This window comes from Phyllopteryx taeniolatus, chromosome 14 (genome assembly GCF_024500385.1).
Source record: "Phyllopteryx taeniolatus isolate TA_2022b chromosome 14, UOR_Ptae_1.2, whole genome shotgun sequence".
NCBI lineage: Eukaryota > Metazoa > Chordata > Actinopteri > Syngnathiformes > Syngnathidae > Phyllopteryx > Phyllopteryx taeniolatus.
The window spans coordinates 16,989,337-17,006,593 of NC_084515.1; the positions used below are offsets into that span (position 1 = coordinate 16,989,337).

Below are 17,257 nucleotides of genomic sequence, written 5' to 3' on the forward strand. Positions count from 1 at the left end.
TATTTGAGTGGATTAGAGATAGGAGCGTACGTGGAGCGCCACATTGAATTCTTTCAAAATAAAAGAATATTGCCGAGCACCCGCTCGCCTTCCGTTCACAGGAGTCTTTTATTGTGGAAGTCGATCCGCGCGGACGCTTCCTGCAGGTTAAAGGCAACCAGCTAGCAGCTAACAGCTAGCTGAGTGCGTCAAATAAAGTCGTCGCCCAGGTGAAGCGAACCGCCGACAGCTTTTCATGCTGGCGACTCGCTGACGACACTTCCACAAACTTGTTGGCTGTCGTGTTCCGTCTCCATGGCTACCGAAGACTTTTACGAGGTGATGCTAGTATGCTAACGGGAGCTAACGTGTAACTGAGTTGACTGGGAAACTCGTGTAAAAGTAAAAAAAAAAATATTAAAACAAAAAGTCGAAAATTTCCAGGGTGGCGACGGAGTGACGTCATATTAGTCACATGTTTCGCTACACATGTTGTTAGCATGTAGCTAACAACAACATGTTTAGGTAGCTGCTTAATTATATCCTTGTTGTGAGGTCACTATGCAAATGCGCCTTGTGCTGCCCACAGGTGGAACGGGTTGTGGACAAGCGCAAGAACCGCAAGGGGCGGACGGAGTACCTGGTTCGATGGCGAGGGTATGGCTGCGAAGGTGATACGTGGGAGCCCGAGAGTCACCTGACCACGTGCATGGTGTACGTGCACGACTTCAACAGGCAGTACGCCCAACAGCATCGAGACGCCACCCTGCTGCGCTCCACCCGCAGCTACCCGTGCGGCCCGACCCCCGGCGTCGGACAGCTTATGTCCGCCGCCGGCCCGGAAACCATCTCGGCCCTTCGGCCCGCCACAGCTCACCTGCCTGCCGCCGCCGCCGGACTAAAGGAGATGGCGGGTCCAATGGCGGCGCCTCCGATGTCCACGCCGCCGGTCGGCCCCGCCCGTCGCAGTCTGGACCTTTCCAAAAGCGGGATAAAAATCCTGGTGCCCAGAAGCCCCATGAACAGCCTTCTTGAGTCGCCCAGCGAGGCGGCGTCCAGCGAGGCGGCCCACAGCACAGATGCCGGCGCCCGCGACGCCCACGACGTGCCCCCCGAAGTCGCCCTGGAGCAACCAACCGACGTGCAGCTCGGCCCGGGTCAGCTGCGCGCCCGCATGGGGATCAGGTCGCGCAGCCACAACACCCCGCCCGCAACGCTCACTGCCGTGCGAGCCCTCAATGGCGCAGGTGAGAAGATGAAGAATATCAACAACTGCTTAGTTTGTGCAAGGATGCTCGTCGGGAAGACTATTTGAAGTCCCGACAAGCAGACAAGGAGAAAGCAGGGTGGTAAACTTCTTAAGATGAAGCGTAGAAAAAAAAAAATAAAATCACTATCTACAACGGGGCGGCACGGTGAGCGACTGGTTAGAGCATCTGCCTCACAGTTTTGAGGTCCAGGGTTCAATCCCCGGCTCCGCCTGTGTGGAGTTTGCATGTTCTCCCCGTGCCTGCGTGGGTTTTCTCCGGGCACTCCGCTTTCCTCCCACATCCCAAAGACATGCGTGGTAGGTCAATTGACGACTCAAAATTGCCCGTAGGTGTGAATGTGACTGAGAATGGTTGTTTGTTTATATGTGCCCTGCAACCGGTTCAGGGCGTACCCCGCCTCCTGCCCGATGACACCTGGGATGGGCTCCAGCGCACCCGGGAACCTTGTGAGGATACGCGGCTCAGAAAATGGATGGATATTTGCAACGGTGGAAGTTAACAGCTAATTAGCTTCTAACAGCCCAACGAAAGACTCCTGGTCCTTTGCGATCTGAACTGAAACCTCAGTTCACATATGCCCCAGTTTTCAAACAATTCGGTTCACCAACAACATTTAAAAACAAATATTGCTTGGCTTCACCAACTATGCTTCAGTTTGCCGACAGTCTCTTTGTCTACGCTGCACGCTTTCTCTTGATTTTGCTTTTTGCTTTCTCTCACACAGCGTAAACATCATTTGCTCTGTGTGTCCCATATTTCAGGTATCCTGTTTTTCCCCCCTGTAATTAGCCCTCACTACGGCTCCCGAGAAAGTGAAACGTGCAAGTCATTGTCGCTATTCCAAATCCCTGGAAAGTGTCGTCGTCGTAGCGCAGTATGCTGGCGGGGCCTCCCCACCGCCAGAGCTGCGGTGCGGGCAGGTCGTCCGGCGCCTCGGCGTCCGGGACCCGCTCGCCTACGACAGCGGTCCGCTCCTTTCCGAGCGACTTTGTTCTGGGAGTGCGACAGTCCTTCTACTTTGGTTTGTTATTTTTCCCAGCATATTTTTTGATTGAAAACATGTCAACATTTTTATATTTTACCCCCAAAATCCAAATAATAAAAACTAAACGTCCAATTCTTTTATATACAGCCATCCTAGAACGTACGGACCCCTCAATTACACGCACGCACACACACATTATAAAAATTACAAATAAATAGAAAAAGTTTCATGGCGCACAATGTCTAGTAACTTGGAAATATAAGGGTACACTTAAATACTATATACACAGTACCCATATATACATACATGTATATATGTACGCACAAACAAACAAAAAGGGAACCAATCAAGTGCTCATATTTCGGGAAATCGGGAAAGCTGCCCACATCCACACCAGCACCTCAGCGAGTAGAAGTGTTAAATTAGCTGCTGCGGAGCTCAACCCCCAACCCCGGGTCGCTCAGAAACACACAGGCCTTGCCATCGCCAGGCAACAAATGACTGTCCCATTTAGTCATAGAACCTCATCGGGCGCAAGTGTCTCAAAGTGCCGCAGCAGGGGTTTCCACTTTGTCACTTTCACAGTGAGTGGAAAATCTATTGCAGCACCCACTACGGGGAAATTGATTTCCCCCAACTTAAGGAGAGATAAGACATCGTGAAGCCAAGTTTAAAAGGAAGTTGGGTTGCGAGGACTTCCAGAAGAGAAGGATCTTCCTGCGGGCAATCGACGGTGCGAAGCCCAAAACATTGACTTGAGGAATTGAGGTGGCAAAGTTGTCAGGAGACCTACCAAAGATAGCAATATGCGGAGATGGATCGATGTTTAAGTCGGAAACGTTTGAAATTAACTTGAAAAAGGGTAATAATGAACTGATTTACGGCAGGTCCAAAACGTGTGAGTCAGGTTGCGTTGGTTGTTTGAGAACACAGACTACAGTGCTCGTCGGTAGTGTCCAGAAATGTCCTCTGGAGTTTGCAGTCTATGGAGCACCCCAAACTGAAGGAGGGACAGCCGAGAGGAAGAGATCATAGCCCCATTTGTCGTTTGAATTTCCAATCTGCTTACATCTTGTTTTACATCAACTCGTGACTTGTGAACAAGAGTTGAGAAAGAGAGGAAACCTGGCCTACTTTGATTCATTCATTCACGTGCAAAATTGCTTCAGTTTGGAAACATTTTGGTTCAGGACGAGAGTTGTGGAACAATTAAGTTTGTGAACCGGGGTTCCATTGTATGCATCTACAAAAATCTCACTGAGTCCAAAAAGGAACAAAAAATGGCAAATAGGAAAGTAGTAATTGACAATTGAAGGGTTGCCAAGTGGCAATTTTGTGGCGAAGCCATCTTCGTGTAAATCTCAGGGTTGAGAGCTGTGTTTGCCAGGTTCATGTTTGAGTCCTGAAAGTTGCGTATGGGTGGGGCCCGTGAAGGTCGTATGTCTGTGAAGATTGTCCGCCGAAATTCAGTGGCGCCGACTGACTGTCTTTGCATCCTCTCAGGCGCTCCGGGCACGACGGAGGACATCGGGGCCGGCGGGGCGCCGGCAGGTACCGTGGCGACGGGCGCCTCGACAAAGCGGCGTCCGGAGGAGCGCGGCGCTTTTGACAAACGTTTGCGCTTCAGCGTGCGTCAGACGGAGAGCGCCTACCGCTACCGCGACATTGTGGTCAAGAAACAAGATGGCTTCACGCACATCCTTCTGTCCAGCAAGAGCTCGGAAAACAATGCGCTCAACCCTGAGGTGCGCGGGCACACGCATCCGCTCACACCCGTTGGCCTCCTTTCACGTTTCCCCACTGTCGCCGCCGTAGGTGATGAAGGAGATCCAGAGCGCCATGGCGACGGCGGCGTCCGACGACAGCAAGTTGGTGTTGCTGGGAGCCGTCGGCAGCGTCTTCTGCCGCGGCCTCGACTTCCTCTACTTCGTCAAACGCCTCACGGACGACAGAAAGAAGGAGAGCATCAAGATGGCCGAAACCATCAGGTAAGTGTTCGTTGTGGCGGCGGAGAAGACGCTTGTTGGGAGGAAGTCACGTGTGTCACAAGTTGCTCTCAAGACGGCATGAAGAGGTCAGATTTACTGAAATCATGATTTTGTTCATAATCGTGAACAAAATCCTGATTTTGTTCATAAATACACAGTTTTTCTTTTGGTGCCATGGAAGAAAATGGTCAGTCGGAAAGTCGACCTACTTTTCACTCTCGGAAGGACCGACAAGCTCTCTCCCCGGCGCGTTTCTGGCCAAATACGTGACTCCTCATTGCTGACGAGGGAGCCTTGTTGGGACACGGTGGCCATCCATGACTCCGTCCGTCCGGACCATACAGGCCTGCGCTGCCCTCGTTAGTGGACATTCTTATGCTCTCCCCATTGTCCCCTGACCTCAGCCCTTAGTGAGAACCTTTGGAGCATCCTCGAGCAAGACATCGTTGAGTGTGGGAGGCAGCTGACAGCGAGGCTATCTTGACCTCTGCCAAGAAATTCCTAGTTATGCCATCCCATTCTCCGATTGGGTCACGTGACGTTCCGCATATAGCGGATTATCAATGTGACAAGATTTCCTGAAAAAGAGCGTGTCAAAATGCTGAGTGTGGTTGGAACAGCCACTTCAACCCGAGTACAAGGCTTCAAGAATCTTAAAAATGGGATCATGTGTTAGGGAGAGGTTTTGTGTGTGCGTGTGTTTGGCGGGCGCTTTTTGGGCAAGGTTTTTGTGTCATATCGCCGAATGAAAATCTGGTGCAAAATGCCTTCAAATTAGAGTAAAACAGTATAACTTAATTATTTCTCCACATATTCCTCGACCCTTTTCATTTAATCAGGTGAAATCCCTTCTCCGATTGGCTGAGAAGTTTTCGTTAAAACACACTTCTTTTATTCATTACTCGGACACTCACTGTTTTATCGCGCTGCACTATTTGAATTACTGTTGTTGATTACTACTGTTTGAGAAGTCTGCACCATTTGCACAATCGTCACTGTACCAGATCATTGCACTATTAGTCACTTTAAATTGCATGTGGTCACTTTTGTGAGCTGTGTCACTGGAGTCGAGTCACGTGACTGCAGTCCCCCGCCCGTGCCTCCTCCTGTTCCTCAGGACCTTCGTGAACACGTTCATCCAGTTCCGCAAACCTATCGTGGCTGCCGTCAACGGGCCGGCGCTGGGATTGGGCGCCGCCATCTTGCCGCTGTGCGACGTGGTGTGGGCCAATGAGAAGGCCTGGTTCCAGACGCCCTACGCGGCGTACGGACAGACGCCCGACGCCTGCTCCTCCTTCACCTTCCCGCGCATCATGGGCCCCCCCTCGGTTCGTCCCCCATACGCGCTAACCGACCTCGGCGACGCCGTTCCGAGCTAACAGTTTTTGTTTTCCAGGCCAACGAGCTGCTCCTGAGCGGCAGGAAGTTGACGGCGCAGGAGGCCTGTTCGAAAGGGTTGGTCTCGCAGGTTCTCTGGCCGGGAACCTTTGCGCAGGAAGTCATGCTGCGCGTCAAGGAACTGGTTGCCGTCGACTCGCTTGTGAGTCGCACACGCACAAAGACCGCTACCGCTAATTCCTGACCAGCCATCAGGTGTGCTGCTGTAACTCCTCCAGTTTCACTTCATTGGTCCCCAAATTATTATTTACTACAAATAATGTATCTTTGTTCATCTATCTATGCCAGGAATGTACAGTGACAGGCGGTAGAATTACTTGCGCTTCCACTAGATGGCAGAAGGTCCGAGGAACCTGTTCCCGTTCATACGACAGATTTCACACCGAGCAAGTCCTGGTACACGCAAGGATCTTAAAAGATCGTTTATCTGTTCCAGATGTTAAACATGAAGATTTAAAAAAAAAAAAAATCTGTTTTATCGTACTGTGTGTGGTGTGCTGCGATCATATCAAAACAGAACACCACACGCGTAAGATTATGTTCCACCTGCGGTCACGAATCTAGTCCGCCAAGACCGAACTCTCGTGTGATCAAACGTGATCTAACAAAAACCAAGAAGAAACGCTACCGTATGTGTGGCGTCGATGTTTGCCGAGTGTTGCCGAGGTATCGCAAAATGGTGACGTCATCAATAAATAGCTGCTGTCTGCGGAACCCACTAATACAAAATACATTTATTCCTGCACGCAGGTTCAAAATGCTCTTAATCTAAACCCGAGTTCTGACTCGACTTCCCCGAGCACTCTAAAACTGGGATCTTTCCGGTCCACAACAACTGATCTGGATGAGTTCAATCAAGTCGAAGTACTCTCACCTTGATTTAAGCTTAACCAAAAGACATCATCGATGAAGCGATCTGTTGGTTGACGACGGAAACCGATAGAAACGTTAAGTTCCTGACTTCCCTTTGGGAATTTGAGGTGCTAATGAGGGCGTTCTGTGATATGAAAATGTTCTGTTTCAATGCATGACAGTTGAATGCACTGACTTAGCGTTTAACCGCACTTTTGAATTGCAGCATTTCGGAATATATTTTGAATAACATCTGATTTTTATTTTGCAATCCGGCATTTCAAAGTCTACTCGCAAGCAGTTTAATGAAATATAAAAACATTATTCAAGCATGCAGTCAACGCAATACAATCTTTTGCTTGGCCATAATTTACATGTATTCATAAATTAAATATGACAACACGGCACACATTTGTGTCATTGATTTGTAGACCCAAATGTAACAGTCGATATATGTTAATACCCAGTAAATTAAAAACAAAAACAAAACCAAAAACTTTTGATTTGTACTTGGCCACCAAGAAGACATTATGTGCAGGAGCAGTGATGGGATTTGCATGTCGTGACGTGCACCGTCCTCCAAGTCGCATTTGGAAGCCAAAATGACATCCAACTCGACTGCATGGGGAGAGCAAACCTTTTGTGCTCAAGGGCTACATTGGGTTTTGAAAATGGACACAGGAGCCAAGTCATTTGTACAATTCCAATGAAGTTGGGACGTTGTCTTAAACAGAATACGATGATTTGCAAATCACGGTCAACCTAGATTTCATTGAATACACTACAAAGACAAGATTTGTAATGTTCAAACCGATAAACTTGATTGTTTTGAGCAAATAATCATGAACTTGGAATTTGATGGCTGCAACACGGTCCAAAAAAGGCTCATGTTGACCACTGTGTTACGTCTCACCTTTTCATTGAACAACATTCAATCAACGTTTGGGAACTGAGGACGCTAATTGTTGAAGCTTTGGAGGTGGAATTCTTTCCCATTCTTGCTCGATGTACAGCTTCAGCCGTTCAACAGTCCGGGGCCTCCGTTGTCGTATTTGACGCTTCATAATGCGCCACACATTTTCAATGGGAGACGGGTCTGGACTGCAGGCAGGCCAGTCTAGTAGTACCCGCACTCTTTTACTACCAAGCCACGCTGTTGTAACACGTGCACAATGTGGTTTGGCATTGTCTTGCTGAAATAAGCAGGGGCGTCCGTGAAAAAGACGTCGCTTGGATGGCAGCGTATGTTTCTCCAAAACCTGTATGTACCTTTCAGCATGAATGGTGCCTTCACAGATGTGTAAGTTACCCATGCCGTTGGCACTAACACAGCCCCATACCATCACAGATGCCGGCTTTTGAACTGTTCGTCCATAACAGTCCGGGTGGTTCTTTTCCTCTTTGGCCCGGAGGACACGACGTCCACAATTTCCAAAAACAATTTGAAAAGTGGACTCGTCGGACCGCAGAACACTTTTCCGCTTTGCGTCGGTCCATCTTAGATGAGCTCGAGCCCGGAGAAGCCGGCGGCGTTTCTGCGTGTTGTTGATAAATGGCTTTTGCTTTGCATAGTAGAGTTTCAAGTTGCACTTACGGATGTAACGCCGAACTGTATTTCCTGACATTGGTTTTCTGAAGTGATATCCTTTCTACATTGATGTCGGTTTTTGATGCAGTGCCGCCTGAGGGATCGAAGGTCACGGGCATTCAATGTTGGTTTTCGGCCTTGCCGCTTCCTCCAGATTCTCTGCACCTTTTGATGGTATTATGGACCGTAGATGATGAAATCCCTCAATTCCTTGCAATTGTACGTTGAGGACCGTTGTCCTTAAACTGCTTTGCTCCTTTTCTAGCCAATCATGGCGCCCACCTGTTCCCAATGAGCCTGTTCACCTGTGGGATGTTTGATGAGCATTCCTCAACTTTCTCACTCTTTTTTGCCACCCCTGCCAGCTTTTTTGCGTGTTGCGTGTTGCAGCCATAAAATAAAAGTTATTGATGTATTTGCTAAAAACAATCAAGTTGATCAGTTTGAACATGAAATGTCTTGTCTTGGTAGTGTATTCAATGAAATCTAGGTTGACCGTGATTTGCAAATCATTGTATTCTGTTTTGATTTAGGTTTAACACAACGTCCCAACTTCATTGGAATTGGGCTTGTAGATGAGGGCAAAAGAATGAGTTCATGTGCATCAACAAAGTTATTTACTCCTATAATCAAATATTGGGGGCGACTGGTTAGCAGGTGAGGTTGTGGATTCAAATCCGGCCTCGCCTGTGTGGAGTTTGCATGTTGTGCCCGTGCCTGCGCGGCTTTTCTCCGGGTACTCTCACATCCCACAAACATGCATGCTAGGTTTTAATTCAAGACTCTAAATTTCCCGTAGGTGTGAATGTGAGTGCCAATGGTTGTTTTTTTCTATGTGCCCTGCGATTGGTTGGCGACCAGTTCAGGGTCTACTCTGCCTCTCGCCCATAGTCGGCTGGGATAGGCTCCGGCACGCCCGCGACCCTCATGAGGAAAAGCGGTACGGAAAATGGATGGATAAAATCCATCCATCTCTTTTACCGCTTCTCCTCACTCGGGTCGCGGGCGTGCTGGAGCCCATCCCAGCTATCTTCAGGCGGGAGGCAGGGTACGCCCTGAACCGGTCGCTAGCCAATCACATAGAAACAAACAACCATTCGCACTCACAATCACATCTACGGGCAATTTAGAGTTTCCAATCAACCCACCACGCATGTTTTTGGGATGTGGGAGGAAACCGGAGTGCCCGGAGAAAAGCCACGCAGGCACGGGGAGAACATCTGAACTCCACACGGGCGGGGCTGGATTTGAACCCCGGTCCCCAGAACTGTGAGGCAGATGTGCTAACCAGTCGTGCGCCGTGCCGGCGATGGATAAAATAAAATATATTCTTCTAGTTTTAAAGTGTAATTAATTAAAATGACAAATGTATTCCAAATAAAACCTTGTTAAATGTCTATTTTCATTGTATTGCTGTCCAGTCAGTCAAACAATTCTAAGAGAAATTATTACGAAATAGATAAATGAAAACATACATTTAATCCCATTTTTGGGAAAATTGTCTTAATGAATGACTCAATTCAATAACGGAGGGTCCCCCTGTACTTTGGCCACCCACCCCTAGATTAGACTGGTCCCGGTCTGAGGCGCAGCATATGTCTATCATGATTTCATCAAACATCAAATCTTTTGCAATCAATTCTTTCCACATCAATCACTTGCAATCCTGTGGAACTATTTTTCTGCGGCGGAGACATTTTTTTCACCGGTGGACACATCGCTGCACACAATTTGCACCCAAGTCTGCACAAATCCACCGTGTTTGGACTATATGAAAAATATATATTTTATCCGAAATTAGTCCGGGAATACCGGCATATCATTTTAGATGTAGTTGTGCCTCAGCATCGACGGGATAGCAGAGAATCAGACAAGCCGTGTTTGCTTCAGTTGGCAGGAGACGCGTAGAAAATCGGGATTGAGCAGACGGCGTCAGTTACCGCGGTGACCGAGTCGCAATTCCTCTTCCGCGGCTCTTTGGAACGAATCGAACCGGCGTGCCCTCCCTCATCTCAGGGTCAGCTTGCTCTGGGTTGTCAAGTCACCTGCTCGCTGGAATACGCCCCCGCTAGGACATGTTCGTTTTTATCGACGGTCGCTTCCTTGTTCCTGATTCAGGGCATTTCTTGTTTGGCTTCATTCCGTTTCACGTGGTGAATGATGACTTGGTGAAACGTTGGTTTCCCACACAAGCGGGAAGATTTTTGGTCATAAACATTGCACACGTTCAATATTTAAGATTGTCGGTCCTGGCCCATTTCAGATCCGATTATCGGATACACACATCGGACCGCACGATCATCTTATCGAATCGTCTTAGAACACATAAGTTTGCCGTCCTTGGTCGGAAGGCAAAAAAAAGCCCGATTGTCTTTGTGTGTAGCAGGCCTACGTGAGGTTGCGAGTAAATTGAGATGAAATGATCCTGGTATCCATTGACAGTACTTGTTGTGACGGATATGTCTGGTGGGGTTCTCACGTCAAATATGGGCCTTGACTCAATAAAGGTTGGCAAGCACTGTTACAGACGCCCACACACACACGCATGCAGAATCTGAAGCGTGCGTTGTCTCTTCCTGTGGCTCAGGTCCTGCGTGAGTCCAAAGCCTTGATGAGGAACTCCAGTCGAAGTTCTTTGGAGCAAACCAACGAGCGCGAGTGTGAAGCCTTGAAGAGAATTTGGGGCTCGTCGCAGGGAACCGATGCCATTTTGCAGCACCTGCAGAGAAGCAGAGAGCTCTACTAGGACCAGGAGCAGGACTTGTTTGTGGATGTGGACCTAGACTTGCTTCCAGGTGTGGACTGGACTTACTGTTTGAGCATAAAGTAAGTTATGAGTGTTTTCTTCGTGAACTTGTAACTATACTGAGCTCGCCCGAGGATGCCCAACATGAAATTTGAGCCAACGTTTGAAGCGTCCTAGTTGATGCTAAGCTAGCACAGCTCCTTTCGATGTCACATGATGTAGATGGCACATTTGTGCTTTTTCTACCTTGGCAAGTAAACAGAAAGAGGAGCATTGTAGTACTCGTTTCAATTGACAAGGAGGACCCCCCCCCCCCCCCCCCCCCCCCCCCGTTCATGCTACCTTCCACACTCCAAGCTCCAGCCAAATGTAATTCGTAGCTTTTATGCCACCAGGCCACCCACAGAGACTGGGCTTTTTTTTGCTTGGTTTGTTTTTTGCGTAGCCCTCCGATGGCAGGTCACGAGTGCCAATCAATTGGAACAAAAAATATTTGAGGCCTGTGCCTCTGTCAACATTTTCAGAGACCTGCTTTTACGTGAGCCGTCTCTACCTTCCCATAGGCAGGGGCTTTTTCTCCATTACGTTTACAACTTAAACCCTCTAAAAGCAGTAGCTCAAACTGAACCTCTTTTCTAGATGTGTGACACCCTGAAATGTTCAAACCCCCCCCCCCCCTCCCCCCCCTTTTTTTTTTTTAACTCTTGCCTCTGTCAAAACAAATGACTTAACTATTATACATCACAAAAAAACCTCTTTATTTACCAAAATAAAAGGTGATCTTTTGTGGCAAAGTAAAATGCTCTTCCAAACAAAACAATTTCTCAGCATAATAAAAACTTTTGTAATTTAACCTATGTGCCGACCTAAGAATATGTTTCGATGAAATTGGACATTTCAAGTTATTAACTATATTTTCTCTCCTGATAAACGTCCAAGTCCATTTGAAGTTTTTCAACCGGTGGGTGTGGTCATGAGGCGGGCGTGGCCAGGTGCAGAGAGTAGGCGTGGTCAGGGAAGAGCATCAGCGTGTAAAAGTTTCGCTCGTGCGCATACAGATTGTCCGCAAAGCCGTAAACCGTCACAGCCGCCCACGGCGGGGAGTGGGGCCGCTCCAGGAAGTGCCTGCAACAAACACACGGGAGGACCGTGGGCGATCGGCGGCCGGGATCTCGAGGTGCGGGTCAAAGGTTACCTGAGCTGCCGGATGAGCGTCGTGACGTTTTCAGGAAGCAGCAGACCGCGCGCAGAGAGTAGAAACGAGCTCGGAGAAGACGCGACGGATTCTTGAGGACACGCCAGCGATGACAGGAAGCTGTCGGCGGCGTTGGCGCTGCAATGACAGAGTCATCGAGTCATAAAACTAAAGTGACAATGTCGTCGTGTCACGTGACCGGCGGTCTCGTCTCCTCACCGGCTGACGTCGGCTTGGACGGCCCCGAGCCACTCCAGAAAGCTTAAGGGGTCGTATGAGTGCAGGTCAGAGGTCAGCGGGGCAGGGCAGGTCAGGTCAGTCAGAAGGCGACTGCTGACCTCTGGCATGTGTTGTGACCAATCGTATCTTGAGAGCAGCAGCTCGAGTGCGTCTCTGCCACCTGCGCGCACGCACGCACACACGCAGCGTACGATGAGGAACGCAGTGAAGGTTTTTGATGTTACACGGGGTCTTTGGAGGTCCCGTTTACCACGACGTGGCAACTCCGCACGTTCCGACCGTTTCCCACCTTCATTGAGCCAATCTCATCGTGCCGCGCGGTACCTTGATTCGCAGCTTGCGAGTTGTCTGAGTTTTTGGAACCATCCCATGGTCATTTTTATTTTTTTTACACGTCAACATCTGAATGGACTACAGCAGTGGTACTCAAACTTCTGACACCAAGTACCACCTCAAAAACTACTTGAATATTTAATTCAGTGATTGTTTCACATACCCTTGAGGGAACCTGCATACCGCTAGTGCAGTGGCGCATATTTGACCATTGAAAGCTCTCACAGCACACCAACAAACAAAAATGTCACAAAAAGTGGCGACATTAATTACTGGATGTACTTCCTGCCATCGAATAGAAGAGCATTGATTTGTTCTGTCTGTCTCCGCCTCACTGGCATAAATAGATAAATAACGATACATTATTTCTTGGAAATCATTTTTTTAGCAATGACCGTATTTTCACGACCATAAGGCGCACTCAAAAGTGTTAAATCTTCTACAAAATTGACGAGGCGCCTTATGTTCCGAAATCTCTAAATGTTGTGTGATGAGCGCTCCGCTTGACTGACTGGGAGCATTTCCTGCCGACACGCTGCTTATATAGAGGAAAGGCGGACGTTAAAGGAGGAAGGTGGGCGCGAAAGGCACGCCCCCGGTAGGTATATAGCGCCGGTATGTGCATTTTGCAAAACAACATGGGTTCGGCTAAGGACCCCCGAAAATGGCACCTATGAAGAGACGCGCTTACGAAGCACAGTTGAAACTGCGAGCTGTCAGTTACGCGGAGGAACACGGGAATCGAGCAGCCGCGAGAGAATTCAAGATCGACCAATCCACGGGTCGCAAGTGAATCTTTCCTGGAGGCAGGAAAACGAGCTTCGCCTAGTCAAGAAGACAAAGCTGAGTTTCCGCGGAAACAAGGCGAGGTGGCCCGAGCTGGAAGACCGACTCGAGCGATGGATTAATGAGCAAAGAATGGATGTTTTACCATGTATGTGCGCCCCATGTATGTGTTAGATACAGAACTAGACCCCGTAACTGAGAGTGCGCCTTTGAATACGGTCGTGAAAGTACAGTAAGTCCAATTTGCTATTTCCCATGGCGCACTGGTTGGGAATCACTGCACTAGTGGTACAGCGGACCCCTGCATATTTCTATTTGACGGTGCGGTTGCCGCGACGTGGCATTCTGTGCTGCCGCCACCTCAGCACACGCACACTGAATGGCAAAGTTGCCAAGGGCAGTGTGAAAAGTACTCATTCCACACTTTGAGAATCACTGTGCGACATACAGTGGGTGTGTGAGAGACTTTCATCTTAATTACACTGAATAAAACCACCATTTCTTTCCGTGTGTTGTTGACACAAATCTTTCTGGGTTAGGGTTGAACCCTTATTGAGGGGCGACCACAACCAACGGTGGTCTTCCGTCTGTCCGGGTCCTTCCTCTGCGTCTTCTGCTCAATTTTGCAGTCTACAAAGCAGACAACGTGGCTGCTCTCACTGCTGGTGTCGTAACACTTGAGACCGGTCTCAAGACTGCATTTTGCAGGTCCTGGTCTCGGACTGGCCAGACTCGGGATTTTCCGTCGAGACCAGCGCTGATGTCATGAATGTGATCCTAGGGAGAAGCACTTGGTAAAAAACAAATAGCAATGACTGCAACCTTCGTGCCACCTTTCTCAGATGAATATTTCTGCAAAGAGGTTTGAATTTTTACCTTAAGTTGGCATTATTGTGAGACCCCAGCGTGCGTGTTTCGGTCACAAAATCTATGTTTCTTCAATACAACAAAGCTCTTCAAATCTTCATTTTTAAATCCCAAAAAGGATAGATTTTTTGCAAGAATGTAGTTGGAAAAAAATTCAGATTCGAGCGTTTTACATGTTGTGCTTTGAAAGAGTTGCAGACACTGTGTTTTTGGCTGTCAATTGCTGTTTAACTGTTCAACCTTGTTGTGGTTTTAAACCTTTTTTTTTTTTTTTTTTCCCCACGGTATTGGTCTCGTCACGGTCTCAGCTTGTCTCCGTCTCGACTCCCAAAAGTCTTGAGCACAATACTACTCACGGGCTCCAACTTGCATACAAAATCGGGTTCTGTGGCTGCCATTACAACTCAAGCGCCGTACTGTATATTGAATTGCTTCTCGTGTTGTAAGAAGTGCATCATGAGAAACACGTCACCTGAATGAGGCGCCAACAGGAAGTCCATCTTTAGCGGAAGGCGTGACGTCAGGCCACTGAGGAGACGCTGGTAGCCACGCCCGCCCGGAGCCACGCTGCTGTCAGTCAAATCCACGACGACCACTACGAGCATCGAGATAAAGAAAAACACTGTTCTATACGCAAGTGCATCTACGACTACAAGCACGAGTGTCGAGTGCTGTCATTTTATAGTTCAGTTTTTCCCACTGAATAAACGGCAACTGCGGCTCTCCTTGCTCACACGTGAGGGCATCACGCAACCACCTTTTTCCACTTCACTCGGGTCTGAGGCTCACTTGCAACTAATTCGTTCATTCATTCATTTTACGTACCGCTTCTCCTCACGCGGGTCGCGGGCGTGCTGGAGCCTATCCCAGCTAACTCTGGGCGAGAGGCGGTGTACACCCTGAACTGGTCGCCAGCCAATCACAGAAACAAACAACCATTCGCACCTACGGGCGATTTAGAGTCTGCAATTGACCTACCATGCATGTTTCGGGGATGTGGGAGGAAACGGGAGTACTCGGAGAAAAGCCACGGGGGAGAAGGAAGACACAAACTCCACACAGACGGCGGGGCCTCAGAATGTGAGGCAGATGTGCCAACTACTCGGCCACTGTGCCGCCTTGTAACTAATTATTGCTTGTAAAACAAAACAAAACAAAAAACGAGCAAGCTATCATTTGAGGTACCACTCACTGCACTGTGTAAATGCATCCAAATGATTCACATGAGTAATGTATGTGCATGTGGTCACATGCGCATTACCCATCATGCACGGGTCCTGTTGCTATGGAGAAGAAGTTGTCGTTACCGTATCTGCTGGACTTTGGTTTGCACGCTTTGCCTTCAATGCCCAACCGCTCGTATGAGTCTTTGTCCAGAGACAGGCACAGGTGTCCTGCGCGCGCGCGCACACACACACACACACACACACACACACACACACACACACACACACACACACACACTAACCATCTTTAGTGTCAATCTGATGCACGACAGTCTGCCAGCAGGTTGGGGCGTGCTTCCATGTTTTTGTTACCATTTGGCTTGAGGAAGGCGCAGTTGTCTTCCTCTATGCGAGTCTTGTAGGACAGGCCGCACACGCCTCCTAAAGCATGCATGCGTGTTGTCAGGGTACAAGGGTCATGTGACCTGTATGTTGTCATGTGACAAGCGTGTACCTCGGCTGAGGTGTTTGTCCAGTAGTTCATAGAGCGGAAGCTTCCGGACAAGGTAGAAACTTTGGAAACTCTTCAATGCCGAGTCCAGTTGAGCGGGAACGCAGCCACAATCGGGGAGCAGCACTGTCGCCTGCACAAATAAACATTTTACAAATAGACGTGTCCCCTTATTATTAACATTCCAAATACACAAAATAGTCGAGCAAAGCAGCGAATTTAGGGATAGGAATGGAAAGTGTTTCCCGAGGGATCTTTTATTCGCTTGTGTGACAATTTCCGCTTATTGATTCCTCTTTTGTCGCAAATGAGTGAAGATGTCACACGCAGGAAACGGATTTTGTTTGGAACTTTTCCAACATCGCGCTATCGTACTAGCCGTCTTTTCTATTGTCAGTTTGATGTGCGAGGTTTGGCGCTCGCTCTGTTGCCCACCCAACCAGAGGATGAGACGGTGTCCTCTGCTTGGTGGAAAAGAGGGTGGTAGGGATGCCCAGGGGAACGAGAAAGGGGGCACCCAGGAGAGCATTCAAGGGGCCCCGAGCGAGCGGCCACACGACAAGTACGACACGGCCCGATCATCGCGTGCTGTCGCCAAGAGCCCGGTCCGAGGGCACAAGTCTCCGGGGAGGGGGGACAAGAATAAAGAGTCCGGGCAGCACATTTTGCGGGCATGCAGAACCACGGGACCCAAGTGCGGGTCCGTGGGGCCTCCCGGCGCTCGACTCCGCAGGAGCGACGAGCGCATGGCGAGCTCTTGTCACTGCTGCCTCGTCACTCTCGGGCAGGTGACCCCTGGTCTAAACGCTTAATCGATGATCAAAATAGGTGTTGATTAATTTGATGATCGATTAGTTTTTGATTAATTGTGAAGCCTCCAGTGACATCATCAATATAGCTTGACTCATTCACACAATTATCATCACTCCTATGACTATTTTACTGCACACACATTTGAACGCACGTCTCGTCTAATGTCGTAGTTTCCATGGCAACTGCACAGCCACGTGACGGACAAGTTAGCGGCTAATGCCAATGCATTTGAATGCTTCGCGTCTTTCAGACCTTGTAGTTGAAGGGCTGCTGCTCGAGGTGCGCGCGCAGCCTGTTGTTGTGCTGCAGCAGAGAAGACGTTTCGCAATGAAGAAAAGTTCTGCTGCTCATCTTCACGTCACAAAAACAACTTTTAAGGCACAAGAACGGGAAACAATCACAACCGGAAAACAATCAGCACGCTGCTTCCGCTGCTTCCCCTGCCCTCCTCCTCCTTCCTCTTCTTCTTCTTCTTGATTTCCGGCAGACTGTGCACGTTTGGTGTTTTGCTGCCACTACTGGTTAAAACAACGCATTTC

At 48.8% G+C, this 17,257-nt stretch overlaps 2 protein-coding genes across 6 annotated transcripts; one reads left to right on the top strand and one right to left on the bottom strand.

Annotated features, from left to right (window-relative positions):
• Positions 1–118: 118 nt before the first annotated feature.
• Positions 119–11,660, top strand: cdyl (chromodomain protein, Y-like). Of its 5 annotated transcripts, XR_009791734.1 has the most exons (8): positions 120–318; positions 569–1,226; positions 3,739–3,980; positions 4,051–4,223; positions 5,341–5,551; positions 5,620–5,763; positions 10,504–10,568; positions 10,649–10,787. XR_009791734.1 is itself a non-coding variant. In XM_061797004.1 (7 exons), exons 1-6 carry the CDS (start codon positions 295–297, stop codon positions 5,803–5,805), a joined length of 1,494 nt encoding a protein of 497 aa, XP_061652988.1. In that variant the 5' UTR covers positions 119–294; the 3' UTR covers positions 5,806–5,816; positions 10,649–10,777. The 5 variants fall into 5 exon arrangements, 4 of the variants coding, with proteins under 4 accessions (XP_061652988.1, XP_061652987.1, XP_061652989.1 ...); XM_061797004.1 differs by lacking the exon at positions 10,504–10,568 and having other exon boundaries at positions 119–318; positions 5,620–5,816; positions 10,649–10,777; XM_061797003.1 differs by lacking the exons at positions 10,504–10,568; positions 10,649–10,787 and adding an exon at positions 5,910–8,908 and having other exon boundaries at positions 119–318; positions 5,620–5,816.
• On the bottom strand, positions 11,591–17,187 carry rpp40 (ribonuclease P/MRP 40 subunit). The gene is made up of 8 exons (XM_061797043.1): positions 16,971–17,187; positions 15,909–16,038; positions 15,767–15,835; positions 15,536–15,622; positions 14,701–14,823; positions 12,222–12,402; positions 12,003–12,140; positions 11,591–11,932 (listed from the first exon to the last, which is right to left on the bottom strand). The coding sequence occupies exons 1-8, from the start codon at positions 17,067–17,069 to the stop codon at positions 11,779–11,781; spliced, it is 981 nt and encodes a 326-aa protein (XP_061653027.1). The 5' UTR covers positions 17,070–17,187; the 3' UTR covers positions 11,591–11,778.
• Positions 17,188–17,257: the final 70 nt, after the last annotated feature.

Excerpts from the sequence above, each read along its gene's own strand:
- rpp40 (XM_061797043.1), bottom strand. The coding sequence starts at position 17,069 with ATGAGCAGCAGAACTTTTCTTCATTGCGAAACGTCTTCTCTGCTGCAG. Across the intron at positions 14,824-15,535 it reads ACCAAAGTCCAGCAGATACG|TGGTCGTCGTGGATTTGACT; the intron begins GTAACGACAACT and ends CGATGCTCGTAG. Across the intron at positions 12,403-14,700 it reads CCTGTTGGCGCCTCATTCAG|GTGGCAGAGACGCACTCGAG; the intron begins GTGACGTGTTTC and ends GCGTGCGCGCAG.
- cdyl (XM_061797002.1), top strand. The coding sequence starts at position 295 with ATGGCTACCGAAGACTTTTACGAG. Across the intron at positions 1,227-3,738 it reads GCGAGCCCTCAATGGCGCAG|GCGCTCCGGGCACGACGGAG; the intron begins GTGAGAAGATGA and ends GCATCCTCTCAG. Across the intron at positions 4,224-5,340 it reads AAGATGGCCGAAACCATCAG|GACCTTCGTGAACACGTTCA; the intron begins GTAAGTGTTCGT and ends CCTGTTCCTCAG.